The following is a 25668-nucleotide window of genomic DNA, read 5'->3' as shown; positions in this document are numbered from 1 at the left end:
TTGGTTTCACTAAGTTGATTTCAAAACATCTCGACCTGTAGTTTGAAAAGTGCTGCTCTATAGGAAGTCTGGAGAGAAAGAGACCAAGACACCCAAGGAGAGAGAGAGTTGAGATGAGATGCAGAGAGAAAAGGAGCCTGGGACTGAACACAGAGAAGCTGGGAAGGCCGCATAGACAGAGATCCCAGGAGAGACAGACAGGTGCTGACATGAATGAGGAGAAGAAGGAAAGGGCCTGACATGAACTGGGAGATGGAGAAAGGAGAGAGAAGCAGAGAAGCAGATCAGGAGGAGCTTGAAGGATGGTGCCTGTGTGGACAGGGAGCATAGAGTGGCCACGCCGCCAGCCCCTGGAGCCAGGCCGTCTGGACATGATGCAGAGAAGCAAGCCCTGCTAGGAGCTGCCTGTCACCTGCCTACCTCTCCTGCACTCCAGGAGGGCAGCAGCTGGCACACTGGGAGCCAGGCCAGGCCTGGCCAAGAGGGCAGCCCAGATGGGGAGCAGCAGCAGGTAACAGGTGGAAGGAGTGCTCACCTCAGCTTTCAGCCTCACCTGACGGAGCGGATGACTGTCTTCACTGCAGGCATGACATCATCCACCGTGAGCTCACACTGGTAGCTCTTCTCCTCTGCTACTTCCTCTGAGGGGACCTCTGAAAAGACAAGAATGGCCTACATAGTCCAAGAGTCAGCAGCAGAAGGAATCATACCCTGTATTACATGGATCAATAGACAAAGGCCCAGCACCATCCTGGGGCACCAAGCAGCCGAGGCTTCTATTTCCCTGGCTACTGCCTGTCATTGCCCTATCCAGGTCCAAAAACCCTAGGGCACTCAGGCCCAAAGGTCTCTGTGGTTAGGCAGGGAAAACATCTGCCTGATGCCAGGTGAATGGAACATCTGTTCTGTTCTGGGCAGAGAGGATACACACGGCCTTGGAGAAAACCCTGCTAGTCCTCACCCCAAATGCAAGACGGGGGCTCTGGGGAAAGGGCTTTGGTGCTCTGCACATATCCATGTGGTGCTTATTCTCTTGTGAGAAGGGAGGAGGCTCAGGGCTAGTTCCTCCACAGCCTCCCACATAGCTGGTTCCCTGCTACCAGGGAAGGCCCTTAAAGCAAAGATAAGAAACAGCTCCTGTGGGGCTGGTGCCCTGCACTGCAAAAGAGATGACACTGGCCCCCTCCCCAGCAGAAGGAAGGGAGAGAGAGAGGGAAGTCCAGTGGCATCAACCATTCCCAGGCCTCCATGAGTCAGCACCTCCCAAAGACTGGTTTGGGGGTTCTATAACCTGCCAGGATAAAAGCTCTCTTGAGCTGTCAGCCTGGACATCTTGACACAACACAGGCAATCAAAGAGACTGGCTATCTCCATCCTCCATCTTTTCTACTCACAATCCTCTTTCCCCAGCCTGGAACATGTCTTGCAACTAGGAGGGATCTTCCAGGAAATCTGGTCCAGCCCTGGCACTTTCCAGAAGTGGCTGCCAGGTGCAGAAAGAAGCAGCCTTTGCCTACATCATCATCCAAGTTGCATGCAGATATCAAGAAACAACCTCCCACTGGGCACCTGTGGCTCACACCTGTAATCCTACTCAAGAGGCTGAGATCTGAAGATCACAGTTTGAAGCCAACCTTGAAAGTCCATGAGATTTCTTATCTCAATTTATCACTAAAAAAAGCTGGAAATGGAGATGTGGATCAAGTGGTAGAGCAACAGACTTGAATGTGGAACATAAAGCTAAGAGATAGTACCCAGGCCCTACCCTCCCCCCTCCCTCTCAGCTGGTCCAGGGCCCTAGACCTCCAAGGGCTCACCCTCCGCAGAGGTGCGGGGCTTGAGTCTCAGAGAAGCCCGGAAGCGAGTGCGGTCATTGAAGCTCCAGCTCTTCTGTACCTTGGTGGGGCTGGTGGCCTCGCCTACCTGCTCGCTGCCCGGGGAGGTAGGCATTGGTGGAGGTGCCAGGTGCTGCTTGGAAGGACCTGTCCGCCGTTGGGAGCTGCCCATACGGATGCGGTCTTTGATACCCATCCGGCTGCTGGCAGGGCAGTTGGGAAGAGAACCAAGTTAGCCAGGGATGGAATAAGGGGCTAGGGGATCAAAGCTGACTTAGGACTTTGGGGTGGCCATTGGGGCATAGTAAAGGGGGACCCTGACTCCTACTGGAAACTGAATCAGAGTCAAGTGGAACACATCCCATCCCCAACCCTACCTCCCCCCTATACCCCACACTTCTCAGACAGATAAGGGGTTCACAGGAGACAGATGTCAGAGTGGAAGGTGTGAGAGAAGTCCAAAAGGAAGTCAGAGACAGACAGGAGGACAGAGGATCTGGGCCAAGTCCCAGGTGAGTGGTGGAAAGTGGAGGTGGCAACCCCTTTGGGCACAGACTGGCTGCTGAGGAACGGAGCTTACCTGGCCTCATACACATTTAGGAGGCCTTGAGTCCTCATTGTACACAGGAGCTGGCTGGATGGGGTTGAGGAGGTATGTGTACACATGCACAGTATGGATATACATGGTGTGTGGGTGTGTGTATACGTGTGCACACGTGTGCACACACGCATTGGTCAAGTCAGGGCTCTAGGACCTGGTACAGATGTGCAAGTAGTACACTGCAAAATAAGGTCTCAATTACACAGACTTTCATATGATGGTACCCATGGCCGCTTGCAAGGTGAAGGCCCGCTGTACAGTAGGCCCCAGAATCTGATTGCTGGGCCCAAATGAATGCCCAGGACATGCCCAGTGCCCACTTCCCTGGTGAAGAGTCTGTGTTTGGCAACCTGTTATTCTATCATCTTCCCTCCCTTCCCTTGCTCACTGGGGCTGATGTCCCATGTGATCTTGGAACCCCCTGTGAAGACCACTCACCCATCCTACCCCCTAAGCACCCAGCTCACCCTACACATCTGTGTGCATTCAAACACATGTACATGTCTGGGTATGCATTCTGACTTCTTTTCTTGTACCTGGCTCCCTACCACATCCCCAAACTTTGGAGGTAGACAGGTAGGGGATGCCTTGGTTGTCTCTGAACAGGCCCTGGTTAACTGATACCTGGTAGAGTAACTCTGTGTCCAAGAGCTTCAAGAACCACTCTAGCCATTTGGGTAGGACCTATGCAAACGCCCTTTACTCCATGCCCTGAGGCGTCACTGCTGCCTCCCCTGTAGTTTGTCGCGGAAGGACTCCCTGTGGACAGGTTTGGGGGGAAGTCCCTTCCCAAAATGTCTGGGATTCCAGCTCAGAAGAGCACAGTCAGTCTTTGAGGAGGCCTGAGGCGTGGCAAAGGTGAGATAAGCCATGTTCTCTGTTCTCAGGGACTTTCGGATCAAGGGTCGCACAGAAGACAGATTCTGGTTTCGGTGCTGGGTGGGAAGCATGGGAGAGGGGTGAAGAGTCAAGGTGCTGAGGTGAGGGAGATCTCGAAACCAGGGGCACCTTCAGGAAGGCGGCCCGGATGTGGGACCATCCTTGGGGGCAGGGGCCTCTGTCCAGAGGGGAGAGGTTATAGGTAAGGATCGGGGCCCTGAAGAAAGCAGAGGGATGGCTTCTGAAATCTAGCATGCCCTTTGCTGACCCAGGATCCCTCAAACACATCCAAAGACTCCAACTGAAGTTTGAGGGCAGCTTTCCCAAACTTGCCTATGCAGAGCCATTCCTGCAGGCTCTCATGCCGGCAAGCACCCCCACCCATCCATCCGTGCAACCCCACCCTGTCCTCCATTCCTCCATGTGGGAGAGAAGGAGAAGGCTGAAGAAGGCCTTGGCACTTCAGCCAAGGACCCAGAACTCTGGATCAATGCATCCAGCACATCCGGCTCCGATGGCATTCTGGGAAAGGAGGACCTCCCTGTAGCAAGAAGTGTGTAATAAGACTATGCTTGCAGAGCTGGGAAGGTAGCTCAGTGGTAGAGCTCTTGCCTTGCATGCATGAGGCCCTGGGTTCGATTCCTCAGCACCCCATAAGCAAAAAGAAAAAAGCCGGAAGTGGCGCTGTGGCTCAAGTGGTAGAGCGCTAGCCTTGAGCTGAAGAGCTGAGGGACAGTGCCCAGGCCCAGAGTTCAGGCCCCATGACCAGACCAAAAAAAAAAAAAGACTATGCTTGTACTTTGCAAGACTTGGGGAGGGACAGGGCTGAGGCTTGCACTAGAGGCCTTGAAAGGTCCCTTTTGGGCTCTGATTCTGTAATAAGGAGGGAGCTTCTGGCCTGGTTTGTGGAATTCTGTAACTTTCCAGCCAGTCAGAGACCTTGGCTCCTCTTTAATGCAAGAAGACACTCTTTTCCCAGGAGTGGTCCTGGATTCTAGCTCCTTGGGTAGGGCCCAGAAAAAGGCTCACATCAGCCTCTCTGGAACCGAAAAGCTCAAAGAAACCTTGTTTACAAATGGGCACCAAAGAGCTCGTTCCCTTCTCCTAGGAGCACACAAGTCTTGACTGCCAGCCTCAGCCTCTTTGTGTGGGGGACTCAGAATCTACCATCCCTATCTCACATCTGCAGAAAAAGAGGGCATGAAGCCCAAAGTCATAGAGCTCCCAGAGGCATAGAATAAGCCTGGGATCCTTATCTCGGACTTTAGAGACTGTGCTCTTTTTGGGGGGACAAGTGCTCAAAGTGGGGAGTAGGGAGCTAACTGAGCACCAAGGGATGTCTAGCAAAGCCTAAAGACATCTTGGGTGGGGTTACACAGTGTGGGATGATCCTGGCATCTGATGGCTGGAGGCCAGGAATGCTGCTAAACATCCCATAATGTATGTGAAGACTCCCATGCAAAATTATTATCCCAGGGCTGGGAAGGTGGCCCAGTAGTAGAGTGCTTGCCTTGCATGCATGAGGCCCTGGGCTTGTTTCCTCAGCACCACATAAGCAGAAAAAGCTGGAAGTGGTGCTATGGCTCAAGTGATAGAGCACTAGTCTTGAGCTGAAGAGCTGAGGGACAGCACCCAAGCCCAGAGTTCAGGCCCCAAGACCAAAAAAAAAAAAGACAAAAAAAAATTATCCCACTCAAAATGTCAGTGGTGCCTAGGTCAAGAAACTGGGTTAAGGGGCTTCTGGTACCTGGGAGAAGAATGGGGTGGGTCTTGTTGCAACTGCGTGGGGGAGGGCAAGCTCTAGCACAGGCTGCCCCTGACTGCTCTGCTGGACCCAGCTAGCCCCTTTCACACAGTTCCACAGGAATTTTGTTAGTATCCATCCTCTCCTTGTCAAAGGCCAACCTAGGGACCGAGGGTCACCTGCCTCTATTGTGATCCTTCTTTAGGGACCATGGAAACAGTCTCACTGCAGGCCCCTCTGCCCTGCCCTTGTCCTTCAGTCTGTCCTGCCCACCTAGCCATTTCTGCAGAAGGGCAGGTCTGACCCAGAGTCTCCTCAGCTTCTCTCTTCACTGTGGCCCCACTCCCACCGTTATGGGTCCCAAGCAACTTTTTAAAAGTAAAATATTGGGGCTGGGAAGGTGGCTCAGTGGTAGAGTGCTTGCCTTCCATGCATGAGGCCCTGGGTTCGATTCCTCAGCACCACATAAGCAAAAAGAAAAAAGCCGGAAGTGGTGTTGTGGCTCAAGTGGTAGAGCGCTAGCCTTGAGCTGAAGAGCTGAGGGACAGTGCCCAGGCTCAGAGTTCAGGCCCCATGACCAGACCCAAAATAAATAATAAATAATAAATAAATAAATGTAATATATTAACTGCAAACATACTAAACTGCACGAGGTCCACATTTACAGGAGCCAGGCAGGGTTTTAGAGGAAGCCCAGCCTATTATCTTCATTTCCATCTGAGAAAACTGAGGCACAGAGAGCTATGTGACAAATGAGTGGTGGCTAGAGAGTGATCCAACCCCATGTTTCTAAGAAAGGCTATTCTTGACTGAAGCCCAGACAGACAGACAACGGCTCTGTCCCCACTGGCCACTATGCAAGGCCAAGAGGATAAAGCCCAGGATAGACTTTGGTTCTTCATGACCCAGCCCTGCTCCTACTCCCAGCTCTGACACATACTTTCAAATCTGGCCTGCACTGGCTGCTTGGCTCATGGCTTGGCTCATGGCTGCCTCCGTGCCTTGGCCTGCTTCCCTCGGACCGGGTACTCTCCCTAGCAGCTACCCCTTTCAGGGCTGCCTCTGGATCAAGTGCCCAACCAGGGCTCCACAGCCCCTCTGCTTCCTCATTTTGTGTGTTCATGGCACAAAATTACAATTATCCTTTGCATCTCTTGGGAGACCATGTTTTATTCTTCATGTCCTCAGTGGACAAAGCACGAGCTGGCACAGGGCAGCCACCATGAATATAGCTGTAACGCAGCTGGAAAAGTTGGGTCTCTGGTTAGCAAGGGAAGTCCAGACTCCATCTTTGCAGACATCTGCAAGGTTCTCAGATAAGCAGTGAGGAGATAGGAAGCTAAACTCAAGGCCTGGCACAAATCAGAGGGGGAAGGGCCCTTAGAGAACCTCTAGTTCAATCTGCCCATTCCACAGATATTCAGAGAAGAGAAGCATTTTGGTCAAGATCACACACGGTTCTGTAGCAGAGCCAGCACACATGCCCAAGGCTCCTGTGAGTGTTCCTTCAGGCACGTTGTGCCCATGCCCCAGACCTGGCAAAGGCATCCCCAGAAGGCAAGGGGATCATTAGAGCCAAGGCAGATGACAGGCAGCAGGCACATGCACCTTGTCTTTGACCCATCCTGTCCCCCTCTCCAGTCCCAGAAGTGAGGGGACAAAGAGGAGTGGGAACAGGAGGAGCAGGTTAGGGGGTACCTCGGTCTCCAGCTGGCGTGGATCCGAAAGAAACTCCGCTTATTACTAAACATCTGGCTGGAAAGTTGAGAACAAGACACGAACAGAGGTTAGTGACAGAGGCAGGTGGGTAGAGCATGGGGAGCTGCCAGGATGGGGCCGGCTTTCTGTGGATGGTGAGAGAGAAGGATCCCCACCCGTTACCCTCCAGCCCCATCCCCAGAATGCAGGGGTTCTCACACTCTGCAGAAGGAGCTCCTGAGAACATGTGGAACCTACAGAAGTCTGGGCCTCTTCTCCAGAGTCAACTCTAAGGGAGAGTTCTAGGCATTTGCATTTCAAACACACAAACCATGAGGTGCTCATACAGGTAGTCAGGAGGCCATGCTTTTGAGAAATTGATCACAAAATCCTAAGAGGAGGATGCTGGTGCTGGAATCACCAGCCCCCCAAAAGTCTCCTCGGGCTCGACTTCCTAAAGACTTGCTCAAGCTCCACTGGGGATGTGGCCAGCAGGTGGGGGTGTATGGATGTGTGTGTGTATACACTCACACATGCATTTGAGGGGGATGGACCACAGGGCCATAGGGCCACTTGGCCTTGAGCCTGGTAACTGAATTAAAAGTCCCAGCTCAGCCCCTGGAGTCCCTGGGAAGAAAGGACACTCCTTCACCATTATCATGACACCAGCCATGTTGACACTCCAGGGAAGATAGACACAGAAGATAGTAATGGCCAAGCCCTCAGTAGTAGTCTTGGACACAGATGGTGTCAGTAATGGCCTGGCCTTGAGCAGTAGTCTGTTCCTGGGCCTCAGGGGACTCAGGGACTGGAGATGCTGTGGCACAGGTTCCAGGCTACAGGATAACTTCCATTCTCAGTGCATCTCTGCTCAGGAAGGGGAGACAAGGGTGAAGTGAAGCCTCAGAGAGTCCATGCTCAGGTCTTACCTTGAGCTGCCAGAATGCCAAGCCTTTTGAGTTTCTGCCTATATACTGTGGTTTGGCAGGGATGGGGAGAACCCTAAAGGGCCTTCAGGCAGTGATGGGGAATCCAAGTGGAGCCATATCATGGCCTTCTCTTCCAGGAAGCTCCCAGCCTGGCCTGGCCAATCAGGCTTCTCCTCCCTCCAGCTCCAGCCCTAGGTGGGGGCTCTGTCTCTCCATCTACTTCCTGTTCAGCTCTTGCCCAGAAGTGTCCTCATAAGAAGAGGGAAAAGATGCTGTCCCCTACATCCTTTACACCAAAACATCTCTATCACCCTATTCTCCAAGCCTTTTCAGCCCAAATCCCAGAGAATCCAGAGCCCCTGGTCAGCCTAAACACTGCTTCTTTTCTGTCAGGAGCTGAGTGACTTGAAGACTTTTCTTAAAGACATACATAGCATCAGGTGGCAGGCAAGCTTCTGCTGGCCCTCCTCCTGGTCACTGAGGGGGCTCAAGCTCTTCTTTCATTTCTTGTTCTGAGCCTGGAGCTCAGAATTACACCTAAAAGTTCAAGGTCATAATGTTCACTTGGGCTGGTTCAGGGATGATGGGTGACGATGAAACACAACAAAGCTGAAAGAGGAGATATGAACTGAACTGAATCCTTGGCCTCTAAGCTAAGTCTCTATGGAAGCTTTCCCCCCAACCCAATATGCTTGTAATTCCTCCTAATGAACATGCACGGGACAAACACTGACTGCCCTTTCTTGGCTCTTCTTTCAAGATGCAAAAGCTCCAGAAGAGACAGGTCAAGGGGAAAGAGACGGTTGCAGATGGTGAAAAGAGTACCTCGCTGTGGAAGAAGAGACTCCCAGGAGGCCTCTCTGCTGTGCACTAGCAAAGCTGAGGTCAAGGGTTGCATGGGACAAGAGCATTAGTTGTTGGCTGAGCTTACAGAGGTCCTACAGCAGTCTTAGGCACAGAGTTCTCTTTCCAGCTGGCACCTGGCTCCCAAGCGGGAGGCAGATTCAGTGTCAAGCCCTCCTACAGCAACATGTCAGGGGAGGGGGTTCCCTGCCCTCACACCCCAGAATGCTGCCCGCAATTACCTGAGCCGTAAGCACCTGGGGCCAGCGGCCTCCTCCTCTCTCCAGCTTCCCAGGAGGGATGGGGGTGCGGGGATGGAAGAGTGAGGGAGACGTGGAAACAGAGAAAGAAGAGGACAATGGCATGAATGGAGGAGACGATAGGAAAGGATGGTGAGGACAGCTCTCCCTCTCAGACCCTTGGAGTCAAAAAGATGAGTCCAGCCTCTCCAGAGAAGGCTTCAGTCTGCACCTGTCTGGCCATCCAACAACCGCCTGGGAGTCCCCCAAACAGGGTCAGACACCCACATGGTGGCTGGAGGCAGATCTAAGAGAGGGCGAAACAGAGAATGGAAGAAAAGAACAAGAGAAGCAAGAGGAGGTGGCGGCCACACGGGGCCCCTACCTTTCCCCAGGGCAGAAGGAGGTGCTGCCTGGTCGGTGGCAGGTGGCAACGGGTGGGTAGCGGGAGGGCGCTCCGTCGGGTACTGGCGCCCGCCGCACCTCCAGGGGCCGTAGGCCCCCATTGCGGGCCCGTTGCACGTGCTCAAACAAGAGGGCCAGCTCTCTGCAGGAGAGGGCGCCATCAGCCACAGCTTGAACCCCAGTACCACCCCTCTTATCTATTGGGCTCTGAGCTCCTGCCAGGTCCTAATCCACCCTCCAGAGTGGATCAAATACTCCTGGCCAGAATAGGCAAAGGGGAAGGTAGGAAAGACTGGCTTTGTTCCTCCTTTTCTATGCTGGTTTCTGGATGCCAGGCATGGTTGTGCAGGATGGCACAACTCAAGAACCTCACATGAGGCAGTAAGTGGGAGCTCAAATCCAGCTGATTCTGCTCATTAAGCTCACTGTCTGGAGGTGGAATTGTGCCGACCAGAAGGTCAGTGAAAACCCTGAAATCCCTAGGTTCCTAATCTAACTCTGGATTTTAGGGGGAGACTGAGACCGAAGACAGAGATCTGGTAGGGTAACCAGTCCAGCTTCTGCTCCCTGTGGCATTTGGAGACTAGATTTGGAGCTATATATAGCTGCTCCTTAACTCTCTAGGCCACTTCTTCGTGCCCTCGCCAGGAGGGCACACCTCCCCCGCCCACCTTCCTATGAGAACACTGAGATCCAAAGAAGCAAAAGGACAAGTAGGCCCAGAACCTCCAGACCAGGCTCTGTTCCTTCTATCAGGGGACCCAGACCACCCTATTCCAAGTTCCCTCTCCCCTCCAGCCCCTGCCCCACTCTTCTGCCTGGGCTGTGTGTTCTCAGGGCAGCTCCTGTAAAAGAGGCCCTATCTGAGGTGTGCAGTTGGCTCTACCAGGTGGGGCATGGGAGCCCCTTCCTAGCACTTGCTCCTTGCTCCTCTTCCTCTCATGGGAAGACCAGGGGTGGGGAGGGAAGGGAAGGAATAGGAGAGGCTAGGCGCAGCCAGTGGGCTCACCCAACAGCTGCTCTTGGAGAACTAATGAGGAGAAGAAGGCTCGCAGAATCGCTGACCACAGCAGTCAGGCCCAGCCGCATACTCTGTGCCCCCATACTTGCAGGACCAAGCCAGAGCCAGCTCTGCAGTCTTTATTACCGTCCCAGGGCCTGGTCAGGCACCTGGCTCCATGTACCTTGGAGATGCTATTAATAACTCCCTGCATGGAGCTACCCCATACATCCTTAGCCTGGCCTAGGACCAGTGGAGCAGGCTCACTTCCAGGCACTGAGGCTGCTGCCTGGCACAGTAACAATGGGCATATAGTCATACATGGGGCATCTGGCCTTGACACATACGTTTCTGTCCATTCTAACCAGCTAGAATCTGCCAGGTTGGTACAGGCTAAGACTGCTCCCACTTAAGATAAGATGACCTGGCTGGACCTGGCTGTCCTGTGGAATCACCTGTGGGTGAATATGCCACTGCCAGCATGTCAGGAGCCAGGACTCAGCCTGAGGAGCAGAGCTATACCATGACCCTGTGTCCTATGCTCGCCTCTTCCCAGGCACAGTAGGGAAGGGGGAAAAGTCCCCCAGGCTCTGAGTGATCTAGAGACCTGTGAAACCAACCTGGATGCTCCCTTGGGAGCTGTCACCCCTCCCTTTTGCCAGGGCTAAGTTGGGGCCATTGGTGCTAGAGGGACATTACTGCCAACCCCCTCCCACACCCACTCCAGTAGGACCTACCTGAAGGATGGGAGGATGCTGTCATAATAGTACCAGGTAGCTGTCAAGTAGGCCCGGCTGGTATCAGTGGAATACAGGCGCCATGCAGCCTAGAGGTATGGAGATACAGAGCAATGGACATCAGTTTCTCACCCCTCCTCCAGTCCTCTACCCCTGAAGGAACTTAGGACTTAGCCAGAGGAGGATTATGTAGAGCCAGCAGCCAGTTCTGGCTCCATAGCCACTGAGGGGCCAGCCAAGACCTAAAGAAGTATGACTTTCCCAAGGTGACACAGAAGACCATAACGAGAGCCAAATCCCTCAGAGCACAAGGGGTACTGCTGAGGGTTTTGTTGTTAGATGGGTGTGGATTTCCAGTCCCAGCTCTGTCCTTACAAATTGGTTAGACTAAGGAAGCCTTGACAGACTTTTGGTTGTTTAGATAGTGTCTCATTTTATTGCCCAGGCTGGCCCTGAACTCTGTATACTTCTGTCACAGCCTCCTAACTGCTGGGATTACTGCCATGCAGCACCATACCTGGCCAGAACCTTAGTTTCTTCACCTACAGAGTGGATTGGGCCCTTTTTACCTAGTGGGATGTTGTGATGATCAAATGAACTGATGTCTGTGCAATGCAAAGCTTGGTGCCTGGTATACAGTCAGCATTTAATGTCAGATGCCCCTAGCATACACTTCCATTGACTCTCTTATCACATCCAATAAATATCCATTCACTGGGCATCTGGTTAAAGTCCTTCTCCTAGCCCATAAGCAACATCTTAGTCACTACTGTACCCTCAGTGGGCCAGTTACAGTTCTCTGTAGTGGTTTGAAGAGTGAATGTGACTGGGTAACTAACTTATTAGTATCTGAATGTGACTGTGTGTATCCAACTCTGTGTGTGTATGTGCTTGTCTGTGTGTGTGTGTATATGTGTGTCCGTGCCTGTGCATATGTGTGTGTGTGTGTGTTACCTGGAATTAAACCCAAGGCCCCCTACTCGGTAGGCAAGCACTCTATCGCTAAACTCCCTTCCATCCTTCCCAGCTGTCAGTCAAAGACTATTTGGGAATACTAGAGACTGAGGAGGAGAGGGAAGACCATCACGCTCCAATCCCTCAGTATCCGTGGACTTGCAGGGCTTTAGCAGTAGGGAGAATAAAAGTCAGATAAGGAAGGACTATCCTTTTCTCTCCAGGTGCCAGTGTGAGTGGGTGATTCATCCAGGGCAGAGAGATGTGGTAGCTGCTGGGCAGGACAAAGCAGAACTGGGCTCTCGATGGCCCCTCCCCCACTTCTTTGGGTGACTCTTGTCCTCAAGGGGCTGCCATTGCTGACCTCACCAACCAGGCATCTTCCTAAGACAGAAATATTTTTACTTCCTGCTTGCCTAGGCCCCTGGCATGGGCTGGGGAGCAGCTGCCAGAGCTGTCTCATTAATTATGAGTACCACAATACCAGCTGTCTCTCAGCATGGACAGTGCCAGCCGCCTGGCCCTACAATGCCCCTTGAAAAGCTAACTCCCAAAGGACAGTGGCCATTGTGCCCCAAGGGACGTTAAGAAGAAAAGGCTGGGCTGGTGGCTGGAGATAGCAGGGAGGGGAAGGAGGGTCCACCCTGGGGAGAGAAAGTAAGAGGGGCTGAGTCAGGCTTGGGTTTAAGGATCAAAGGGAGGCACGCTGGAGGGCAGGCAGAGGTGGGCTGTGACAGTAGCCCTCAAAGCACTTCCTGCAGGGAGGTCTCTTGTCCAAGACCTAGAGAGAGGGTCACAGAAAATCAGGGCTCTAGCCTCATCCAATGCCCACTCAGATCAGCCATCAATCCAAGGGACACTGAGGCCATGTGTTCCTGGCCTTCCATCTACTCCTCTGGCTGCTCCTTACTGTCTCTTCGGCTAATTCCCACATGGCCACCAAGTGTTGGAGTTCCTAAAAGTCTATTTCTGGGCTATTTTCTCTTTGTTTGTGCAAATGCTTGAAGCATTCATGAATCCAGGTGCTGGGAGTGGACTGGGATGACAGACAGCTGTCCAGTGGGATGACAGACAGCTGTCCAGTGGGAGGCTGGCAGACCTGAATCATCTCCACATCCAGCCTCTTCCCAGACTCCACCCTACCCCAGACCATGGAAAGTCGGGGGCAGAGTTAGCTATGCAGCAGCTTTAGCAACCTCCAAAGTAGACATTTGCTGCAGGGGACCATTTCTGAAATCTCAGTCAGCATCCCAGCTCATCCCTCTCAACTTCAAAACAAAGTCCTAGTTGTGTGTCTGGGTGCTGACTCAGCAGGTGGGTTTCGCTGCCACAGGGCCTGCTGGGGGTTGTGTACCTGGATGAGGTTGGCTGCTGGCATCCTCCTCTTTTCAAAGTGCTTCTGCCGATGTTGCTCCTGTACTTTCAGGGCGAAGCCAGAGCCGAGGATGCCCTAGGAAAACGTTGCATTGGTGGGGGGAACATGGAAAGGGGGACTGCAAGAGGCTGTGATGGTGGCCCCCCACCCTCCCCACCCCAGTCTGCCCAGCCTTCCTCACCAACCCAGCAGAGGGAAACTCACAGCAGGCAGGGCAAAGAAGGAGATGCCCAGTAAGGCGAAGCCAGCAGCCAGGACCCTGCCCAGCCAGGTATGTGGTGTCTTGTCACCATAGCCGATGGTGGTCAGTGTAATCTGGGGATACAAGCAGGTTACCCACAGCACTGGACACATCTAAGAGTTTACTGGGTACACAGGTAGGTGGGAGATTGATCACAAGGGGAGGGCTTCCCCTCACCCCCCTCCCCTTGATCCCTCATAGGGGATGGTCACAACTTGTCACCAGGCTGGTCAGGGAAAAGCAGGATAGGTCACAAGGTTTCATTAAGGGGCTAGATGGGCCGGGGGAGGGGGGTGAGCTGGGGGTCCAGGATAGTAACAGACCAGCTCTGAGTTGGAAGGTCATAAGGGACAGACCTCAGGAAGTTTCCAGGGAGGGTCCCAGGGGGAAGGGCGGCCCGTTACAGACCCTCACGCACCGTCCCCCACCAGAGCGAGTCAGCGTAGGAGGAGAAGTCCGAGTTGGCATCCTTCTCAGCCAGATACACGAGGAAGGAGGCGAAGATGAGCACCAGGAACCCAATGTACCAGGCGGTGATCAGTTCCTGGGGACAAGTTGAGGAGTGTGAGGAGCCAGGCCCCCTGGCGAGGTGGGCACCTCCCAAGATGGCCTCTGGGCCAAGGTCTGGAAGAGAACTTGGTATGTGTGGTTCAAGTGATAGAGAGCAGTGACAAAGCAGAGTGACACACACACACACACACACACACACACACACACACACACACACACACAGAAATACCAGCAGGGGTCCCCGCCTGTCCATGACCCATCAGGTTCCAGGCTCAGGCCTTCACCCCATGTCTGCCTTGCCATGTCTCCTGGTCTAACTTTTAGACTTCAATCAGGCCCTCCCCAGAAACTGCCAGCTTCCCATTTGGCAGTATGAGAGAAGTCCCTGAAAATCTAGAAGTTTCCATGAGCAAGACACCTCAGTCCAAGCCTCCTGCTCAAAGCCAGCCTGGTTGCCGGGGTCCCTGCCCACCCATAGTATCCACCACCTCTTTTTTTTTTTTTAATGTGGAACTCCTTTTTATTTTTTTTTAATTTTAATTTTTATTTTTTGTGAACATACTGTACAGAGGGGTTACAATTACATGGGCAAGATAATGAGTACATTTCTTATCAAGCATTGCAGCCTCCTCCTTTGTTTACCATTCACATCCCTTCCCAGCTTCCCCCCCCCCCCAACTCTTTTTAAAAACTTTTTTATTTTTTCTTTTGTGCCGGTCCTTGGGCTTGAACTCAGGGCCTGGGCACTGTCCCTGAGCTTCCTTTGCTCAAGGCTAGCACTCTACCACATGAGCCACAGCATCACCTGCTGCTTTTTATGAGGAAGCAAACCCAGGGCTTCATGCATGCTAGGTGTTGATTCCACCTCTTGTACAGGCGGTGGGCCCTGGTTCTATGCTCTTTCCCAACCCGCTCCTTTCTGATATCCAAGACAGCTGCCTGTAGCCCTGGGGGCCCCGGCTTGTCCATCCAGCCTCCTCGCCCCTCCCCACTCAGTCGCCTCCCTAGCGGAGCTCACCTTGCTGTGCGCATAGACCACGGAGCCCAGCAGCTTCCAGGTGCCTCCGCGCCGGTCCATGCGCACCATGCGCAGGATCTGCAGGAAGCGCATGCTGCGCAACGCAGATGTGGCAAAGATGTTGCCCTGTGTGCCCGCGGCGATGACGGCCACCGAGGCCACGAACACAATGAAGTCTGCAAGGCACGGGGGACCAGGTCACAGGCGCACCCCTGCCTCTGGACACCGGGCAGGGGTGCGGGGGAGGAGAATTGGGGGAGAGGGTTCCTGGGGTGGAGTGGAGGGAAGGATTGGGAGTATCCACTGAGTTTGTCAGAAGTCAGGGTGGGGAGTCCAGGAGAGGGTCAGGGGGCCAACCCTGGGGTTTGGAGTCAGGAGCCAGGCCCAGTGGGAAAGGCCCTGTACCGATGACACAGAAGGGTTTCCTGGCGAAGCGGAAGCGGCCCTGCCATCCTCGGTAGCGGCAGCAGCAGCCAGCGGACCACACGCGGATGATGTACTCCAGGCCAAACACCACGATCATAACGAATTCCTGTGGGGACGGGGTGGGGTGAGCTCTGGTCCCCACTCTCAGGGGCCAGGGCCCAGGGCAGACAGAACCTGGCGCAGCCAGAACACTGGGTTAGGGGGACCAGCAACCCTCGGATTGGTCTCTGGGGGGTTCTACTCCTAGAAGGATTAGGATTCCAGAAAGGAAGTGATGCCTTGCACATCTGTCCTCCCGGTTGGCTGCCTGGGTTTTTCCTCAACCTGGCCTTTACCCACAGCCATGTGAGGCTCCCCAGCTCTGACTGGGTGACATAAAGAGGTGGCTGTCTCCAAGGAGCTTCTGTTTTGGTGTTCTGTTTAGTCAGGGGTGGAGACATTTTTTTCTTGGGACAGGGTGGTGCCTATTCATCCTGTTTGCTGGGCCCATCAATTTTTTTATGTTGCATATATTTCTTTTTTTTTTCCCCATGTTTTTTCCACCTGAGCTGTACCTCCATTCCCTTTTGTTATATTTAGAGTTTTTGCTCAGGCCTGGGTCAGAAGCCTTCTGCTTGGCTGGGGTATCATGTGCACACCACCTCAACCAGCTTTATTGGTTGAGATGGGGTCTTGCTAACATTTTCTTGGGCTAACTGCACTCCTTTCGGTCTCTGCTTCTGAAGGAGCTGGGATAAGTGTGGGCCCCTATGCTCAGCCTTTTCCACGGTTTTATGAGCACTTATTAATTATACAATGTGAAGGTTTATTGTGATATTTCCATGATGTATATAATAGACTTTGCTAATATCCCCCCCCCCCCATTATACGTGGCCCATCCTAAGGCCTCACACTGAGGTAGAGCCTTCTACACTAACTATAAAGTTGGAAATGATGCCCAGAAAGGGTCAGCCACCAGCACAGGAAATACAGCACAGCAATCTGTTCTCTGACCCACAGAGTGAGAGTCTCTCTCTACCTTTGGCCCTTGGTCCCAATGGACTGCCTCACACAGCCTCTCTCAGAAAGAGTGGCAAGGACCCCTGTGCTCACCAAGATGAGGAGACACTCGTTGGCAAATTCCTGATGCTCCTGGATAGTGGACAACACGGACAGCACCAGGCAGCTGAAGACCAGCAAAAATCTACAATTGCAGCATGAAGGAAGTGGTTAGATGGCTGGGAGGATGGGATAGGTTCCCTGGTAGGGAAGGAAGCACAATTTGGGAAGACTTTAGAAATGGGAATTGGCATCAGAGTTCCATGGAGTCATGGCTCTGAGGTGGGTACAAAAAGCAGCAGCCTCCAAGCTCCCAACCCTCTTCCATCACACCCTGACACAGCTGTGGCTCAGAGAGGAAGTTACTTGCTGTGAGGGGCATTTCTGTCCCAGCCACTCCAAGGTTGTCTGAGAGAAGTATCCCAGAGGTCAGCCAGGGCTTGAGGAAGCTCATTGACTGAGGGAGGGGCCATCACTCCTGTGCATCCCCTCTGCAGAGTGAGGATGGCTGCACTGCCTTTGTGGGATCTCTTGGAATTCACCATGAGACAGTGACCCAGTGACAGGGGAATCAGGGAATGGAAGGGAACAGAGGAGAGAGATCAGGCAGAGCTGGGCCATTGAGACCAAGAAGTCCCCTCTGGGCAGCTGGGGGCTAGCAAGTAGCTCAGAACCAGGCGTTCAGGAAGAAACTTCAGAACTTAACTCATCCAACACTTCCCTCATCCTCAACACACAGGAAGAAACTTCATCAAGAGAGGAAAAGAAACATTTGTGAAACTCATACCTCCAATTAGCCACCAAAAAAGCCAGAAGTGGAGTTGTGGCTCAAGTGGCTGAGCTCTAGCCTTAAGCAAGAAGTCTCAGGGAGGGGGGAGGGAGAGGGGGGAGATGGGAGGGCAGGGATGGTAAGGGGAAACAAAGGAGGAGGCAACAATGCTTGATAAGAAATGTACTCATTACCTTGCACATGTAATTGTAACCCCTCTGTACAGTATTTTCACAATAAAAAAAAACAATAAAAAAAAAGTTCAGGGACAGCACCCTGGCTTAGGACTGGCACTACATATGTTGGTTTGTTATTATCCAAGCAAACCATATTCAAGAAATATTAGAAATTATAAGCAAAAGAGCAAAAGAAAAGTCAAAACCCTTAATTCTGCACCCTGATGACTCTTGGTACATATGTAAGAAGCTCCTGCATTTTAAACACTGAGGTCATGTTGCCCCTGAGGTTTTATAATCTGCTGTTTTCACTTAACTGGTTATGAAGCAGGCATTTAATAGATGTGCTAACTTCTGATGTGGCAAGAAAAATACTGAGGAAAATAATTCCCAACAAAGAGATCCATGTGCCCACTGCTGCCTAAGGTCTATGGACAGCTGACAAAGGCGATGAAGAATTTCTGCCAAGGGCCTGGAAAAAGGACCACGAAAGCTCAGCACAGGCCTTCCCACAGGAGGGCACTGGATGAAATGGCTTCAAGGAGGTCTCTTCACACCACAACCCCATGCATAGCCCTCTCCTCAGTGGCCCGGCTGCTGCTGCTACTACTGTATTTTAGGACTGAATCTGAGGAGTGGAGGAGCTGTTCCACTCCTCACCCACTCCCGTGTCTTTGTTTTTCCCCTTTTGGTGTGGGTGGTAGGGCTTAAACTCAGGGCCTGGTCACTGTCCCTGAGCATTTTTGCTCAAAGCTAGATAAAGCTCAACCACTTGAGCCACAACTCCATTTCTTTCTTTCTTTTTTTTTTTTTTTTTGTGGTTAATTGGAGATTAGAGTCTCACAGATTTTACTGCCCAAACTGGCTTCAAACTGGGACCCTCAGATCTCAGCTTCCTGAGTAGCTAGGATTTTTAGCATGAGCCACTGGCGCCCAGCCTCCCCCCCCCCCAATATATATATATATATATATATATATATATATATATATATATATATATATATATATATATATATATATATATAAATGTATATATGTATGTATGTATATAATGCATTTTCTTTTTAGGTCCAACACCAGGACTCGAACTCAGCACTTGACATTTTGCTCACTGACTAGCACTCAACCAACTGAGCCATGCCTCTAATACATAAATGAATTTTCTTTTTCTTCTTTTTCTTTTTGTTTTATTTATTTATTTATTTATTTTGGGTCTGGTCGTGGGGCCTTGAACTCTGGACCTGGGCGCTGTCCCTCAGATCTTCAGCTCAAGGCTAGCACTCTACCACTTGAGCCATAGCGCCACTTCTGGCTTTTTTCTTTTTTGCCTATGTGGTACTGAGTAATCGAACCCAGGGCCTCATGCATGCAAGGCAAGCGCTCTACCACTGAGCCACCTTCCCAGCCCCTTCTTTTTGTTTTAAATGCATTTTCTTAACAACACAGACAGGTTTTACCATTAGCAGGTGTGAGGGGTGGTAACAACTCCTCCTAGAAGACCAGCTCACATGTCCATCTGCCTATCAGCATCTCTTCTTGGATGTCTGGTAGCCTTCCAAACTGAACTTGTCCCCTCTCTAGCCTACCAGCTGGTTACAGACATCCAGGATAACCAAGCCACCCGTGGCTCTTCTTGTCTTTGTCCTCCACATCTTGCTCTATAGAATATTCTGCAGGGACTGGGAATGTGGCTTAGTGGTAAAGTGCTAGCCCTGAGCAAAAGAAGCTCGGGGACAGTGCCCAGGCCTTGAGTTCTGAGGAAAGAAAAAAAAGAAAAGGAAGGAAGGAAGGAAATTTTGCAGAACATACCCATGAACGGACCAGTTCTCACGGACCAGTTCTCATTGTCCATAAACAAGCCCCCATCATCTGGCCCCTGATGGATCTTCCTGCCTTTCCTCTCACTTCACACTACCTACTCTTCAAAGCAGCCAGGGTGATCTTCCTACCATGTAAAGCTGAAAAATATCACTCTGCTTGGAACGCTCCACTGACTTTCCATCACACATGGAGAGTGAAGGTCAAGCTCCTGAGCACAGCCAGCAAGGCCCTGCAAGGTCTGGCCTCCAGCCCACCTTTCCCTAGTCCCTGTTACCTCACTTCCATCCTTCTGGCTTCCTGAACATTCCTGAGACACATCTAACATATTTCCATCTCCAGGCTTCATCTTGCTTTGCTGCTTCTTCTACCTGTTGCTCCTTACTAATCCAGGTCACTGCTCAAATATCACTTCCTTGTAGAGGCCTTCCTCAGCCATCCTCTTTAACAAAAGGGCCTCATCTCCTCTCACTCTCCTCACCCTGATTGATTGATTGACTGACTTCACAGCAAGGCTAAAAAGGCTGAGAAAACGACCAGCAGGAATTCACATAAATAAACATCAAAGTCACCAAACTAGGACCCACTGTGGAAGTTCTTAGAGCTCTAAGAATATCCATTGCTGATTTGGGGTCCCCAGCATCCTTCCTAAGAAAACATGAACTTTAAGGGGGGTTGAAGTTATTTTTTTTCCCCCTTGGTCAGTTGTAGGGCTTGAACTCTGGGCCTAGGCACTGTCCCTGAGCTCTTCAGCTCAAGGCTAGCGCTCTACCACTTGAGCTACACCACTACCTCTGGCTTTTTTCTGTGTATGCGGTACTGAGGAATCGAACCCAGGCTTCATGCATGCTAGGCAAGCACTCTACCACTAGGCCACATTCCCAGCCCAGGGTTGAGGTTTTTAGGTTTGTTTTTCCCAGTACCAGAGCTTGAATTAATAGTGTCAATATTTTTTTCTTTCTTTTTCATTCAGTTCCCCCCCCACCCCCCAAGAATAGCACCTTACCACTTGAGGCATACCTCTAGTTCCAGCTTTTTTTTTTGCTGGTTAATTGAAGATCAGAATCTTTCAGATTTCTTTGCCTGGGCTAGCTCCAAACCATTATTCTCAGTCCTCAACTTCTGAAGTATCTACGAATATAGGTGTAAGCCATTGGTGCCTGGCTGGCAGGGAGTATTGTTACCCTCTACTGCGCAACTCATTTGAAAGGACATCCTGCATTCCTGATGAATGATTCTCATCTTCCAGATGAGAATAGGAGACCCAGGACCCAGAGACCTGCTCAGGATCACACAATGACTCAACAGCAAAGCTAGGGATGTCCCAAAACTAACTTGAGGCTCAGCGGTGCTGACCTTGGCCTTGGTCTTTGCCCTCACACACATACAATCTCTTGGGGCAGCAGATAGAAGGTCAATGTCTGGGGTCTAAGGATAAAGGAGACAGGCAGAAGGATCCTGTGAGCTGGCTCCAGGGTGGTGGTGCTCCAGAGAGGGGAGACCCTGGGAGAGGGGGGAAATGCCCTTCTCTCCTGAGCAGATCTCTGGAATGAGGGCAGAGTCCAAAGGAGACTTAAAGGTTTGTTTTCCTGGTTACTCAAGGTGCTTATCCCCCACTCCACCCTTTTCTCCTCAGCCTACCCAGTGCTGAGATTACAATGCTTAGCTACTTGCATTTCTACAAAGTGCTCCAATGAACAGTGCTGCTGTTCTGTGTGGGAGCTAAGACCAACTGGCTCACGGAGTCAGTTACTATCCAGTTCAGAGCTTTTTAAACAACTATAGTTACTGCCATCATCCCATCCACACCTAGTTCATATTACTGCCCAGACATGGCCTTCAGGAAGTGGGAGATGGGGATGCTGGGGAGGTATTATGCCAATATTGGCTTCACCCTGAATTCACTGAGGGACCTGAAGTCATCACAGTAGCTGCTCCTGCTGACCAAGGACTTCCCATTGGCTGGATACTCCACACACATGTGTCCACTTCTTGAGCCCCCATGGCAGCAAGGCCAGGACTATGAGTATACAGGTAGGGGTCAGAGGGCTCAGTGTGACATCTACACAAAAGAGCATATGTACATAGCAAGGAAGGGACTTTATGGCTTATAAATTATATATCTCAATGAAGTTGTTACTTAAAAGAAAAAGCTAGAGGAGTGGCTCGGGTGATTGAGTTGCTATCTAGCAAGCCTAAGGTCTTGAGTTCAATCCCCAATACTACCAAAAAAATTAGGAAGGAAAGAAAGAAGGAAAGAAATGAAACAGAAGGAGCTATATCAACCTTACTTCTTCAACGTAGTAAGGCAAAATCTGAACTCAAGACCATCTGGATCACTAGGTCTCTGTTTCTCTGTCCACAACATAAGGGTGGATGATTCAATGATGACTAAAGTCTCAGCAGAGAAGTGGAAGCTCAGAGAGTATGTCCCTAGGACAGATACTGGGATGCTAGAGAGATAGGGATGTGATGGGTGGGTCTGGCAGGGAATATCAGAGCAGAAAAGAAGCTGTCACCTCTTTTATGAGCTACAGCCACCTAGGAAACCTCGTTTAGCTACAATCATCCAGGCTTATTGTGTGAAGCCAGAGATAAACAGTCCCAAGAAATTAACATCGCAGCAGTGACATAATAGACAAGATGGTACAGTGTACGAAGGCAGTCACCTCAGTAACTCTCGGTAGCCACAGGGAAACTTCTTGGAGGAGGTGTCTAGACAGAGTTGGGATTCCCCGGGCAGAGGCAGCAGGATATGCAAGCAGCAGTGACGCAGGTGTGTAGGGAAGGAGCCAAGAATGGCTGGCAGTTCTGCATGGTGGGGGCCTAAAGCGAAGGGGACAACAGAGAAACCTGGAGGGACAGATCCTTGAGTGGTACCTTCAGGCACTTGAACATTATCCCAAAGGCAATGGGAGCCATGGAAGAGTTTGAAGACAGAGAATAACATTTGTTTGTGTTTGTGTTTCAGGACTACCACTGGGGTAGTATGGAACATGAACTAGAGTGGAGAGACTGATTAGGAAGACAGAAAGAGGCTCCACAGTAATTCTGCTGAGAGGTGATGGTGGCCTGGACAGGGGATGATGGGAATCTGCAATCCCCAAAATGAGAAAGTCCATCATCCCAACACACACACCCTCCCCAGGTAACAGGTGCCTGAATTTCCCAAAGCAGGCCACTTCTGGCTGAACCTGGACCTTCTCAGTGGGTTTGCACAACAGGCTCCCGGAACCAGGCCACATTAATTACTTCAGGCTGAAACCACAAACTTGCAAAGTCCCCTCCCGAAACTTTTTGTACTCCAACCACCTTTACCCAGGACCCCACCCACTTAAGTCCCTTCCACCCCCGCTCCCGTGCCCACCTAATGTCTCCTGACTCTCCTCAGGTCATCACGGTGTTTCTATTCAACTCTTCATAAAGTTGATCTAGTCTGTTGAAGCATTTTCTGCTCTTTCTTTGTTCTAATACCTTCATGACTCAGTTTCCTAACAGGGGACAGGGTACCAGCAGGAACAGAGAGAAGAAGTAAATGGCTTTCAGGACGCTATGTGAAGTAGGACTTAGTGATTAATTAGAAACTCCTGCTGGGTGCTAGTGGCTCATGCCTATAGTCCTGGATACTCAGGAGGCTGAGATCTGAGAATCAAAGTTCAAAGCTAGCCTGGGCAGGAAAGTCTGTGAGACTCCTATCTCCAATAAACCACTCAGAAAAATCTGGAAGTGGCATTGTGGCTCACGTGGTAGAGTGCTAGCCTTGAGCAAAAGAAGCTCAGGGACAGCACCCAGGCCCAGAGTTCAGGCCTTGAGTTCAAGCCTCAAGACCGGCAAAAAAAAAAAAAAAGAAAAGAAAGAAAAAATAAGAAACTCCTTTATTTCTGGTTAGGACATTGAATTGATAAAGCAAGAGGAATGAGCTCATGGGAGACCTGGGAAGAGGTGCAAACGATGAGGGAGATGCGCTGTGGACATTCGGGGGAGAGGATACTAGGGAAGAACAGAGGTAAGTGGGGAGAGCCAGTGTGGAGATTAAAGCCTGGGGGCAGCGGAGGCTGTCCAGTGAGCTTTGTCACTGGGGACCTTGGCCAAGGAAGCCTTAGCGGGATTAGGGACCAGAATAGGCCCAAATGAAGCAAGAAACTACAAAGGACAGAGGCAGGTGAGTTGGAAAGGAGTATTCTTTTTAAGATGAGTCATAAGTCAGATATGGCAGCTCGTGCCTATAATCCCAGCCACTCAGCAGGCAGAAATTGGAAAAGTTGTGGTTCAAGGCCAGCCTGGGGAAAAAGTGAGTGAGACCCCCATCTCAATCAATAAAAGATGACACCCATCTTCCTATTTACACAGGAAGTATAAAATAGGAGGATCACAGTCCAGGCTGGTCCAGGCAGAGGCATAAGACCTTATCCCCAAAATAACTAAAGCAAAAAAGATGGAGGGAGTGCTTCAAGTGGTAGAATGGTGCCTGCTTAGCAAGTGTGAGGCCCTGAGTTCAAGCTCCAATATAAAAAAAAAAAAATACACACAAGATGAAAGCATGAGTGTATATTGCTGGAAAGCTGAGGATGGAGGGAAAGGAGTGAGCAATGGTATGAAGTCCCCAGGGAAACTGGGAGGCTGGGATCCAGGGCAGCCAGGGCTAATGCTGAGCAGGAAGTCCCACCCACTGCCATCAATCAGGTAGGTGAGATGGAGGAGAGAGGTAGGTAGGAGACTGGGCTGGGGCTGGAGGATAAGCTCTTGCATGGGGGTGCGTGGGGTAGAGGGTTCTGTGAGGAGGCAAAGCTGTCTCAGGTGGAGCAAGGCAGGATGCCAGAGCTGAGGCAGCCCTGGAGAGGGCCCCCATGGGAACCCAGGGCCATTATCCCTACCAGCAAGAATGGGGGTTAAGCCCTAGAACATTCCACGAACTCAATGCAAGCATTTGGGGATTTTTTTTTAGTTCTTATGGTTTTAAGGCATGATTCTCTAATGAGAAAGCGGATATATGGGGGAAAGGGGATACAAGCCCCCATCTCAAGGTCAGTTTAGGTACACTAAAGCTCTGGCCCTTCCTTCCTCTAGGACCTTCTTGCCTCCCACTCACCAGGGCCCCTCCCCCCCAAGACTGAGCCTTGCCAGTGTCTGGAGCCTGCCCTGGCTCCAGCTGGCCTGATTTCTGTCACTGGACTGGAGAGTCTGATTCCTTCCTCGCTCTCCAGACCAGGGTCCCAGAGGCAGGGCCTTATCTTCCCTCAGCTTTCAGGGACCTTAGGGCCAGTCTGTCCTACTCAGCCATGGGTCCTATAGGACTGAGGTCATAACCCCGCCCCCCACTTGCAGGCAAGAAAGCACTTTGGGGGGTTATTTGTTTAGGGTGAGAGATTATGTATTTCTAAACCGGGCTCAAACTCAAGATCAGCCTGCCTCAGCCTTCTGAGTGCTGAGACTACAGGTGTGTACCACCACATCTGGCTTGTTGAAAAGGGGCTTCTTTTTTTTTTTTTTCTTTTTTTGGTCATGGGGCTTGAACTCTGAGCCTGGGTGCTGCCCCTCAGCTCTTCAGCTCAAAGCTAGTGCTCTACCACTTGAGCCACAGCACCACTTCCCGTTTTCTGGTGGTTTACTGGAGATAAGAGTCTCAGGGACTTTCCTGCCTAGGCTGGCTTTGAACCGTGACCCTCAGATCTCAGCCTCCTGAGTAGCTAGGATTACAGGCGTGAGCCATCAGTGCCTGGCTAGAAAGGGACTTCTTAAACCACAAACCAGAGCTGATACCGAAAAAAGAACTTTAGCTAGACTTGACAGGAACTTCCTGACAAAAGGGTACACACAGCCTGGTCTAGAGGATCCCATGGTTCTCTAGGGGGAATGGCACTTACTCTTGCAGGGGGGATGAGGGGAGGGGCAGTAAGCAGGCTTCAGAGTGAGGCTCTTTCCAAGAATCCTCAGGGGCTGGGAGGAGAAATTTCCCCTGATCCAGCGATTCTAAATATGGCAAAGGCAGCAGGAGCACGTGATCCAGGGCCCCACACCAGGGCCGCTGCTGTGTGGCCGCCTCTCTGGGCAGAGGCCTGTGTTGGGGCTCAGGGCTGGGATGAGATCTAGATGGAACTTCAGTTTCTCTGCCCTCAACATGAAGGTAGGGGACACCTCACGACAGCTAAGGTCCTTTCAGCCTTAACACCAGCTGCAGGGCTGGGAGGCAGAGTTGGCCCTCAATTCAGTTCTATGTTCTCTGAGGATGTCCCTAGAGGAACAACAGCAGCCAGCACATAGTGCGAACGATGAGAAAAACATCCCTTCTTGGAGGAACAATTAGAAAACACATTTCTTTAGCTGGACAAGTTGCAGAAGCTTGACCCCTCTAGCTGGCCCTACTAGAAACAGCATCCCTTAACCTGGGCCAATGGTTCAGTACCTGTAATCATAACTACTCAGGAGATTCAGA

At 51.4% G+C, this 25668-nt stretch overlaps 1 protein-coding gene across 2 annotated transcripts in view; it reads right to left on the bottom strand.

Annotated features, from left to right (window-relative positions):
• Positions 1–25668, bottom strand: part of Kcnq4 (potassium voltage-gated channel subfamily Q member 4) — a 51628-nt gene that overhangs the window by 4251 nt on the left and 21709 nt on the right. The window contains exons 2-11 of one of the 2 annotated variants that reach the window (XM_042675909.1): positions 16527–16617; positions 15414–15540; positions 15009–15184; positions 13899–14024; positions 13444–13554; positions 13219–13314; positions 10911–10999; positions 9154–9315; positions 1818–2038; positions 554–653 (exon numbers count right to left, since the gene is read on the bottom strand). In XM_042675909.1, the coding sequence (XP_042531843.1) occupies positions 554–653; positions 1818–2038; positions 9154–9315; positions 10911–10999; positions 13219–13314; positions 13444–13554; positions 13899–14024; positions 15009–15184; positions 15414–15540; positions 16527–16617 (1299 nt within the window). The remainder of the gene's footprint in view (positions 1–553; positions 654–1817; positions 2039–9153; positions 9316–10910; positions 11000–13218; positions 13315–13443; positions 13555–13898; positions 14025–15008; positions 15185–15413; positions 15541–16526; positions 16618–25668) is intronic. The other variant, XM_042675918.1, reaches the window with a different exon arrangement.

This window comes from Dipodomys spectabilis, unplaced genomic scaffold (genome assembly GCF_019054845.1).
Source record: "Dipodomys spectabilis isolate Male_0828 unplaced genomic scaffold, ASM1905484v1 ptg000002l, whole genome shotgun sequence".
Classification (NCBI taxonomy): Eukaryota; Metazoa; Chordata; class Mammalia; order Rodentia; family Heteromyidae; genus Dipodomys; species Dipodomys spectabilis.
This window is presented reverse-complemented; position numbering and strand designations above follow the sequence as displayed.